Here is an 11,260-nt window from a genome sequence, read left to right on the forward strand (position 1 = left end):
TGGTCTGGAGGCAGTCAGCCCGTGGCACTGCTGTGGTGGCAGGGATTCTCTGTACTAGTCACTGACATGGTGTGGCCTGGAGGCAGTCAGCCCGTGGCACTGCTGTGGTGGCAGGGATTCTCTGTACTGGTCACTGACCTGGTGTGGTCTGGAGGCAGTCAGCCCGTGGCACTGCTGTGGTGGCAGGGATTCTCTGTACTAGTCACTGACCTGGTGTGGCCTGGAGGCAGTCAGCCCGTGGCACTGCTGTGGTGGCAGGGATTCTCTGTACTGGTCACTGACCTGGCGTGGCCTGGAGGCAGTCAGCCCGTGGCACTGCTGTGGTGGCAGGGATTCTCTGTACTAGTCACTGACATGGTGTGGCCTGGAGGCAGTCAGCCCGTGGCACTGCTGTGGTGGCAGGGATTCTCTGTACTGGTCACTGACATGGTGTGGCCTGGAGGCAGTCAGCCCGTGGCACTGCTGTGGTGGCAGGGATTCTCTGTACTGGTCACTGACATGGCGTGGTCTGGAGGCAGTCAGCCCGTGGCACTGCTGTGGTGGCAGGGATTCTCTGTACTAGTCACTGACCTGGTGTGGCCTGGAGGCAGTCAGCCCGTGGCACTGCTGTGGTGGCAGGGATTCTCTGCACTGGTCACTGACATGGCGTGGCCTGGAGGCAGTCAGCCCGTGGCACTGCTGAGGTGGTAGGGGAGTCTCTGTACTAGTCACTGACATGGTGTGGCCTGGAGGCAGTCAGCCCGTGGCACTGCTGAGGTGGCAGGGATTCTCTGTACTGGTCACTGACCTGGTGTGGCCTGGAGGCAGTCAGCCCGTGGCACTGCTGTGGTGGCAGGGATTCTCTGTACTAGTCACTGACATGGCGTGGCCTGGAGGCAGTCAGCCCGTGGCACTGCTGTGGTGGCAGGGATTTTCTGTACTAGTCACTGACATGGTGTGGCCTGGAGGCAGTCAGCCCGTGGCACTGCTGTGGTGGCAGGGATTCTCTGTACTGGTCACTGACCTGGTGTGGCCTGGAGGCAGTCAGCCCGTGGCACTGCTGTGGTGGCAGGGATTCTCTGTACTGGTCACTGACATGGCGTGGTCTGGAGGCAGTCAGCCCGTGGCACTGCTGTGGTGGCAGGGATTCTCTGTACTAGTCACTGACATGGTGTGGCCTGGAGGCAGTCAGCCCGTGGCACTGCTGTGGTGGCAGGGATTCTCTGTACTGGTCACTGACCTGGCGTGGCCTGGAGGCAGTCAGCTCGTGGCACTGCTGTGGTGGCAGGGATTCTCTGTACTGGTCACTGACCTGGCGTGGCCTGGAGGCAGTCAGCCCGTGGCATTGCTGTGGTGGCAGGGAGTCTCTGTACTGGTCACTGACATGGCGTGGCCTGGAGGCAGTCAGCCCGTGGCACTGCTGTGGTGGCAGGGATTCTCTGTACTGGTCACTGACCTGGCGTGGCCTGGAGGCAGTCAGCCCGTGGCACTGCTGTGGTGGCAGGGATTCTCTGTACTGGTCACTGACATGGCGTGGCCTGGAGGCAGTCAGCCCGTGGCACTGCTGTGGTGGCAGGGATTCTCTGTACTAGTCACTGACCTGGTGTGGCCTGGAGGCAGTCAGCCCGTGGCACTGCTGTGGTGGCAGGGATTCTCTGTACTGGTCACTGACATGGTGTGGCCTGGAGGCAGTCAGCCCGTGGCACTGCTGTGGTGGCAGGGATTCTCTGTACTAGTCACTGACCTGGTGTGGCCTGGAGGCAGTCAGCCCGTGGCACTGCTGTGGTGGCAGGGATTCTCTGTACTGGTCACTGACATGGTGTGGCCTGGAGGCAGTCAGCCCGTGGCAGTGCTGAGGTGGTAGGGAGTCTCTGTACTGGTCACTGACCTGGTGTGGCCTGGAGGCAGTCAGCCCGTGGCACTGCTGTGGTGGCAGGGATTCTCTGTACTAGTCACTGACATGGCGTGGCCTGGAGGCAGTCAGCCCGTGGCACTGCTGTGGTGGCAGGGATTCTCTGTACTGGTCACTGACATGGCGTGGCCTGGAGGCAGTCAGCCGGTGGCACTGCTGTGGTGGCAGGGATTCTCTGTACTGGTCACTGACATGGCGTGGCCTGGAGGCAGTCAGCCCGTGGCACTGCTGAGGTGGCAGGGATTCTCTGTACTGGTCACTGACCTGGCGTGGCCTGGAGGCAGTCAGCCCGTGGCACTGCTGTGGTGGCAGGGATTCTCTGTACTGGTCACTGACATGGCGTGGCCTGGAGGCAGTCAGCCGGTGGCACTGCTGTGGTGGCAGGGATTCTCTGTACTGGTCACTGACATGGCGTGGCCTGGAGGCAGTCAGCCCGTGGCACTGCTGAGGTGGCAGGGATTCTCTGTACTGGTCACTGACCTGGCGTGGCCTGGAGGCAGTCAGCCGGTGGCACTGCTGTGGTGGCAGGGATTCTCTGTACTGGTCACTGACATGGCGTGGCCTGGAGGCAGTCAGCCCGTGGCACTGCTGAGGTGGCAGGGATTCTCTGTACTGGTCACTGACCTGGCGTGGCCTGGAGGCAATCAGCCCATGGCACTGCTGTGGTGGCAGGGAGTCTCTGTACTAGTCACTGACATGGTGTGGCCTGGAGGCAGTCAGCCCGTGGCACTGTTGTGGTGGCAGGGATTCTCTGTACTGGTCACTATGCTACAGGAGGGGGCGTGTCCTGCACACACATACTCACCTGCTGTCTATAGTCAGGTTCCCCAGACTCCACAGCTGCAGTAATGCCGGCCCCCTGTGCGTCACATGCAGCTGGTGACGTGCGTCCATCTCTCGGTGACAGTACAGAGCCAGGTACTGGCACGCCCCGGAGCCCGCCGGGGTGGGACACCACTCCATGGACCACACAGGCCCACCCACAAAGCAAGTGAAGTCCCAGCGATCAGGGTTAGGGGGAAGAGACTGGAACCTGCGGAGGAAAGACGTCACATGACACTGGTGACACATACATGTGCACGCCCCTCCCCCTAGCAAAAGAAGATATACCAGCATTGCTCTACCACCTACTGTACACTGGTTATCCCACTGCAGCAATATACCCATCACAAACAACCACTACACTCCATGTGGCCAAAAAACTGAGCACCCCCCCATCCCCTCCTCCATGTGTACAGCACCCCACCAATTTATCCTCCCCATGTGTAAAGCACCCCGCCCTTATCCCCTCCTCCATGTGTAAAGCACTGCGCCCTTATCCCCTCCTCCATGTCTATAGCACCTCGCCCTAATCCCCTCCACCATGTCTATAGCACCGCGCCCTTATTCCCTCCCCCATGATAAATGCACCCCGCCCTTATCCCCGCCCCATGTGTAATGCACCGCACCCTTATCCACTCCTCCATGGTAACAGCATCTCACCCTTATCCCCTCCCCCATGGTAACAGCATCTCACCCTTATCCCCTCCCCCATGTTAACAGCATCTCACCCTTATCCCCTCCCCCATGGTAACAGCAGCCGGCACCTCTCCTCTCACCTGCTGAGCACACAGGATTCTGCTTTCTCCTTTATACCTTCTCGCTGGATGGAGAACACAGGGGACGCCAGGTGTTGGGGGAGGTACATTTCCGCATCTCTGGAAAGCAAGAAAATGATTTATGTTATGGGTGGATGTGCAGGACGGGTGGGGGTGCAGGGTGGCATGCAGGACAGGGGGGGTGCAGGGTGGCATGCAGGACAGTGGGGGGGGTGCAGGGTGGTATGCAGGGCAGGGGGGTGCAGGGTGGAATGCAGGACAGGGGGGGTGCAGGGTGGTATGCAGGACAGGGGGCGTGCAGGGTGGTATGCAGGACAGTGGGGGTGCAGGGTGGTATGCAGGACAGGGGGGGTGCAGGGTGGTATGCAGGACAGGGGGGGTGCAGGGCGGTATGCAGGACAGGGGGGGTGCAGGGCGGTATGCAGGACAGGGGGGGTGCAGGGCGGTATGCAGGACAGGGGGGGTGCAGGGCGGTATGTAGGACAGGGGGGGTGCAGGGTGGTATGCAGGACAGGGGGGGTGCAGGGTGGTATGCAGGACAGGGGGGGTGCAGGGCGGTATGCAGGACAGGGGGGGTGCAGGGTGGTATGCAATACAGGGGGTGCAGGGTGGCATGCAGGACAGGGGGGGTGCAGGGTGGTATGCAGGACAGGGGGGGTGCAGGGTGGTATGCAGGACAGGGGGGGTGCAGGGTGGCATGCAGGACAGGGGGGGTGCAGGGTGGTATGCAGGACAGGGGGGGTGCAGGGTGGCATGCAGGACAGGGGGTGCAGGGTGGTATGCAGGACAGGGGGGGTGCAGGGTGGTATGCAGGACAGGGGGGTGCAGGGTGGTATGCAAGACAGGGGGGGTGCAGGGTGGTATGCAGGACAGGGGGTGCAAGGTGGTATGCAGGACAGGAGGGGTGCAAGGTGGTATGCAGGACAGGGGGGTGCAGGGTGGTATGCAAGACAGGGGGGGTGCAGGGTGGCATGCAGGACAGGGGGTGCAGGGTGGTATGCAGGACGGGTGGGGCGCAGGGTGGTATGCAGGACAGGGAGGTGCAGGGTAGCATGCAGGATGGCATGCAGGACAGGGGGGTGCAGGGTGGTATGCAGGACAGGGGGGGGTGCAGGGTGGTATGCAAGACAGGGGGGGTGCAGGGTGGCATGCAGGACAGGGGGTGCAGGGTGGCATGCAGGACAGGGGGTGCAGGGTGGTATGCAGGACGGGTGGGGCGCAGGGTGGTATGCAGGACAGGGAGGTGCAGGGTAGCATGCAGGATGGCGGGGGGTGCAGGATGGCATGCAGGACAGGGGGTGCAGGGTGGTATGCAGGACAGGAGGGGTGCAGGGTGGTATGCAGGACAGGGGGGGTGCAGGGTGGCATGCAGGACAGGGGGGGTGCAGGGTGGTATGCAGGACAGGGGGGGTGCAGGGTGGTATGCAGGACAGGGAGGTGCAGGGTAGCATGCAGGATGGCGGGGGGTGCAAGGTGGCATGCAAGACAGGGGGGGTGCAGGGTGGCATGCAGGACAGGGGGTGCAGGGTGGTATGCAGGACGGGTGGGGCGCAGGGTGGTATGCAGGACAGGGAGGTGCAGGGTAGCATGCAGGATGGCATGCAGGACAGGGGGGTGCAGGGTGGTATGCAGGACAGGGGGGGTGCAGGGTGGTATGCAAGACAGGGGGGGTGCAGGGTGGCATGCAGGACAGGGGGTGCAGGGTGGCATGCAGGACAGGGGGTGCAGGGTGGTATGCAGGACGGGTGGGGCGCAGGGTGGTATGCAGGACAGGGAGGTGCAGGGTAGCATGCAGGATGGCGGGGGGTGCAGGATGGCATGCAGGACAGGGGGTGCAGGGTGGTATGCAGGACAGGGGGGGTGCAGGGTGGCATGCAGGACAGGGGGGGTGCAGGGTGGCATGCAGGATGGCAGGGGGGTGCGTCCCCTAGTGGCTGGAGCTCTGGCCCAACACTGCTTCTAGACACCCCTGACGATACTGAATAGCGAAACTGGTCGGGTTGGAGACAGACGAGGAGGCACTCACCGCTCAGACAGGAACTGCCAGCTGCTCTTATCGGGTAGCCACTCAGGGAACTCCCAGTCGGAATGGTGGAGATTTCGGCTGTAGAGGGGAAGAATGAGGACATGTTAGGGATGATGCGGGACACGCCCCCTCCAGAGGTGCTGTACTGTGATTGGCTGGCATTATCACACCTTCTGTCCAGTGCTGAGGAAGGAGACTTATGGGCCTTTATTATCACTATATAAAACACTATATGGAGTTCACTCTGCCCTTGTAGCCCCTGGGTCAGTATCAGGGCTTGGGGGGGGGGGGTGACGTGCAGCTCAGCCTCGCTGACTCATCCCCTTCTCAGTCATGTGAGCGAGGGAAGGAGGGACCCGGGGTCAGTATCCAGGCTGGGGGGGGGGGGGGGGGAGGATGTCCAGCTCAGCCTCGCTGACTCCTCCCCTTCTCAGTCATGTGAGCGAGGGAAGGAGGGACCCGGGTCACGGCTGAAACCTACACATCTGCACAAGCCGGGATCGTTTTCAGTCACAGACCATAATAAAAGGTGGGTTTATTCCCCTTAAATTAACGACCGCTTAACGCCGATAGTTGGCGGCAGGTCGTAAGTGGTATTACATGGAAACTATGTCAGGTCATGCAGGGTGTATCCGTGAACAGCCTGCGAGCCTCCGATCGCGGCTCGCAGGCTAATTGTAAACACGCAGGGAAGAAATCCCCGCTGTTTACATCATACGGCGCTGCTGCGCAGCAGCGCCGTAAAGAAGATCGGCGATCCCCGGCCTCTGATTGGCCGGGGATCGCCGGCATCTGATAGGCTGAAGCCTATCAGAGGCGGTACAGGATGCATCGCCATCCTGTGCTGCCCAGGGGAAGGAGGGGAGAGAGGGAGGCCCGATATCACTGCAGAGGGGTGCTTTGAGGAGCCCCCCCCCCCCCGCAACACGCAGGCAGCCTGCAGCGATAAGACCTCCCCCCCAGCAGGACATCCCCCTAGTGGGGAAAGACGGGGGAAAGTCTGGTCGCCCTGCTGCAAATACGATCTGTGCTGCGAGCTGGAGAGCCCACCCAGCACAGATCATTACAAAATAGCCCAGTCCTTAAGTGGTTAAAGTGGACCTGAACTCAGAACTTCCTCTCTAAAAGATGCACAACAGCATAATAACCTTTACAGAAAAACATTTCCTTGTTACAGCTGCTACAGATCCAGCAATAAATCTGCAGCCTGTCTACTTCCTGCTTTCCCAGAAGCAGACAAAGCGTTCAAATCCTGTGTTTAGTAGTGATGAGCACAAATTTGGCTTAAACGTCTTTTCGCATTGAAATCCGCGATTACGATACAAAATCGTAAAGCACAATTTCGGGAAAAATCTGAACTACTTCTGTAATCATTCGGCATTTTGCATAATTTTGTGCCAACTTCAGCGGCTAATAGCAAAGAATACCCAATGTTCTCCTTAAAGAGTAACTGTCAGGCTGCAAAAGCTAATTTAAACCTCTATTCTCCTGTGTTAAAAAGTTTAGAAGGAAGCCAAAAAGGCATTACTGAAGTTAAAAATCTCTCTTACTTTGAGTGTGCTGAACAGCAAGGCTCGTTATTCCCAAGCTCCTAAGGAGGCCGGCAGGACGCATAACAGATACTGCAAAGCATTCTGGGGCTGCTTCTTCTCCCCACTGCACTCCCTTGCTCCTCCCCTTCATTTCCCTATCCCGCCCCGAGGCTGCTTTCCCAGTGAGAAGTTTCAGGCTCATGTTACAGCAGCTTGTATATTGCAGCACAACTCACAGCACTGAAAAATCACAGGGCACATGTTCCGTTAGAGTATACTGCATGAGTCCGCTATTGTTCCTAGCCACATGGCTAATTATTATTCACTGCACAGTACTGTTGTCCACAAATCATCAGGAAGCAGGGCGGATATGACATCACAATTGGCTTCATAGGAGACAGACAAACATGGAAGCTGCCATGAGCTGTCAGGAGCATCATTCTCTGCATATACTATATAAAGATTCTGTGAAGTACAAACGTGGACAGTGAAATGCATATGTAATGTAAGTACAGCCAATCTTTAGCTACTGATATATGGAGACTTTATACCTAACAGCTCCTCTTTAAAGTGACTTCAAGTTATATAATGAATTGCTTGTGTAATTCAGATAATTAATAGAACATTAGCAGCAAAGAAAATAGTCTCATATGTTTATTTCCAGGTAAATAGCTTTTCTGCAGCTCTGGCCTAACACTGCTACTGATTGCCTCGTCCTCTAATAATTGCAGTTTCCACCAGGGCTGTGGAGTCGGTCCAAAAATCCACCGACTCCGACTCCTCAGTTTAGGATTCCACCGACTCCGACTCCTCTAATTTGCATATTACAATTTTGTTGATTAAAAGTATGTAACATGAAATTCGTCTCTTAACTGCCAACGCTTAGGAATTTTACAAGACAACTGAAGTGAGAAGGATATGTAGACTACCATATTTATTCCCTTTAGACTAAAACTAGTCCTTGGTAAGAGTACTTGTAAAAGGTACAAACCGGAACAAAGAACATCTATCAGGCCCTAGGCAATGTAAGTGTGGGTACATGTAAGAGCGATGTGCAGGTACTCTGCAGGGGAATGAGGAGATTCTTCCTCTATTACACATTCTTCATGCACAATCTGAACATGGATCAGGCCCTAGGCAATGTAACTGTGGGTACATGTAAGAGTGATGTGCAGGTACTCTGCAGGGGAATGAGGAGATTCTTCCTCTATTACACATTCTTCATGCACAATCTGAACATGGATCAGGCCCTAGGCAATGTAACTGTGGGTACATGTAAGAGTGATGTGCAGGTACTCTGCAGGGGAATGAGGAGATTCTTCCTCTATTACACATTCTTCATGCACAATCTGAACATGGATCAGGCCCTAGGCAATGTAAGTGTGGGTACATGTAAGAGCGATGTGCAGGTACTCTGCAGGGGAATGAGGAGATTCTTCCTCTATTACACATTCTTCATGCACAATCTGACCATGGATCAGGCCCTAGGCAATGTAACTGTGGGTACATGTAAGAGTGATGTGCAGGTACTCTGCAGGGGAATGAGGAGATTCCTCCTCTATTACACATTCTTCATGTACAATCTGAACATGGATCAGGCCCTAGGCAATGTAACTGTGGGTACATGTAAGAATGATGTGCAGGTACTCTGCAGGGGAATGAGGAGATTCCTCCTCTATTACACATTCTTCATGCACAATCTGAACATGGATCAGGCCCTAGGCAATGTAAGTGTGGGTACATGTAAGAATGATGTGCAGGTACTCTGCAGGGGAATGAGGAGATTCTTCCTCTATTACACATTCTTCATGTACAATCTGAACATGGATCAGGCCCTAGGCAATGTAACTGTGGGTGCATGTAAGCATGATGTGCAGGTACTCTGCAGGGGAATGAGGAGATTCTTCCTCTATTACACATTCTTCATGCACAATCTGAACATGGATCAGGCCCTAGGCAATGTAAGTGTGGGTACATGTAAGAATGATGTGCAGGTACTCTGCAGGGGAATGAGGAGATTCCTCCTCTATTACACATTCTTCATGCACAATCTGAACATGGATCAGGCCCTAGGCAATGTAAGTGTGGGTACATGTAAGAATGATGTGCAGGTACTCTGCAGGGGAATGAGGAGATTCCTCCTCTATTACACATTCTTCATGCACAATCTGAACATGGATCAGGCCCTAGGCAATGTAAGTGTGGGTACATGTAAGAATGATGTGCAGGTACTCTGCAGGGGAATGAAGAGATTCTTCCTTTATCCACTTCAGCCTACAGCGTCGAAAATCTTAAGCATCCAAGCAATGTTCACCTCCCATTCATTTGCCAATAACTTTATCGTTACTTATCACAATTAATTGATCTATAGCTTGTTTTTTCCGCCACTAAATAGGCTTTCTTTGGGTAGTACATTTTGCTAAGAGCCACTTTACTGTAAATGCATTTTAACAGGAAGATTAAGATAGAAATGGAAAAAAATCATTATTCCTCAGTTTTTTGCCATTATAGTTTAAAATTAATACATGCTACAGTAATTAAAACCCATGCATTTTATGTGCCCATTTGTCCCGCTTATTACACCATTTAAATTACGTCTCTATCACAATTTATGGCGCCGATATTTTATTTAGAAATAAAGGTGCATTTTTTCAATTTGCGTCCATCACTATTTATAAGCTTATCATTTAAAAAAATTAATAAGATACTCTCTTGACATGTATATTTAAAAAGTTCAGACCCTTAGGTAACTATTTATGTAGTTTTTTTTTTTTTTAATTGTAATTTTTTAAATTTTTTTTTAAATACAAAAATGTATTTGGGTAATTTTAGTTTGGGAGGTAAATAGCGAATTTTAGATGTAATATAATGTATTTTTTAATTTAATTTAGGTATGTGGGTGCAGTTTACTATTTCACAAAAAATTCCTAGATGCGAACGATCTCGCATCTAGGAACTATAAGAAGAAGGTGATGTTTCCTGGGGGCAGAAATACCGCGCTCTCTGATGAGAAAGCGTCGGCATTTCTGCCGGAGTCTTAGATCGGTGAATGGGGATTATATTCCCATTCACTGATCGGGGGGGCTGCGGGAGGCAGCGGGAGCACACGCGGGCGCGCGCCCGATCGCGCGCACCACGCGGCTGCAGCAACAGTGCCCATCTGGACGGATATATCCGTCCAGATAGGGCGAAGTGGTTATTACACATTCTTCATGCACAATCTGAACCAGGTTTATGGGTGACAGACAATACCTCTGTGTTCAATGTGCACAGCATTCTCAGTGGATTCCGTGCAGTTCTGTGGGGAGTGCATATGTAGAGTATAGTACTACTATGTAACAAAGTAAACCTGAGACAGACGAAATTAAAGTTTTATACATACCTTGGGCTTCCTCCAGCCGCCTTCAGGATAATCAGTCCCTCGTTGTCCTCCTCCACCACCTGGATCTTCTGCTATGAGTCCAGGTACTTGAGTCAGTCGGGCATAGTGCGCATGCACACACTCCGCCCCCAGGAGCATACTACACCTGTGCAGCACTATTGCGCAGGTGCAGAATGCTCCTGGCTGTGGAAGCGGCATGCGGCCGGACAGCGCTGACTGGCTGAATTACCAGGACTCATAGCAGAAGATCCGGGTGGTGGAGGACAGCGAGGGACTGATTAGCCTGAAGGGGGCTGGAGGAAGCCCCAGGTATGTATAAAACTTTACTTTTCATCCGTCTCAGGTACCCTTTAATTTGTAGTCACCAAACCAAATTTTAACAACATATCAAATTATTTGATTTCATCAGCAAAGGGAGTGCATACATTTGCATAAATCAGCATCAATGCAGAATGATTTCCATCTCGTTGACCATCTCTATTAGCGACACAGCTACACATCAGGCTTTATTCTTACAGCATAGATGTTATTTAGTATATATAAGAGATTCCTGTGTACACATCATATATACAGTCACAATCAGATATGTATATCTGACCTTAAAAATACGGGGACTGCTTTATTGAAGCAGCACAAGTAACTAATTTTGATTGGTTTATTTCATTTTTATGGACTAAGCACAGCTATTACTGTATATATACTGTATATATACATTATTTTTAATGACTATTATCTGAGAAATAGAACATTTTATCATATTTTCTATTTTAATTAGTTACAAATTCATTAGGAGTCGGTGCATTTTTTACCGACTCCGACTCCAGGCACCCA

The 11,260-nt window shown here is 53.3% G+C and overlaps 1 protein-coding gene across 1 annotated transcript in view; it reads right to left on the minus strand.

The window, feature by feature from the left end:
• The window catches only part of LOC137543659 (general transcription factor 3C polypeptide 2-like), a 150,838-nt gene extending 145,250 nt beyond the window's left edge, over positions 1 to 5,588 (minus strand). Inside the window, exons 1-3 of the mRNA XM_068264785.1 lie at positions 5,516 to 5,588; positions 3,490 to 3,588; positions 2,697 to 2,924 (exon numbers count right to left, since the gene is read on the minus strand). Coding sequence (XP_068120886.1) covers positions 2,697 to 2,924; positions 3,490 to 3,578 — 317 coding nt within the window. The 5' untranslated portion in view covers positions 3,579 to 3,588; positions 5,516 to 5,588. The remainder of the gene's footprint in view (positions 1 to 2,696; positions 2,925 to 3,489; positions 3,589 to 5,515) is intronic.
• Positions 5,589 to 11,260: the final 5,672 nt, after the last annotated feature.

This window comes from Hyperolius riggenbachi, unplaced genomic scaffold (genome assembly GCF_040937935.1).
Source record: "Hyperolius riggenbachi isolate aHypRig1 unplaced genomic scaffold, aHypRig1.pri scaffold_143, whole genome shotgun sequence".
In the NCBI taxonomy this organism is placed as follows: Eukaryota; Metazoa; Chordata; class Amphibia; order Anura; family Hyperoliidae; genus Hyperolius; species Hyperolius riggenbachi.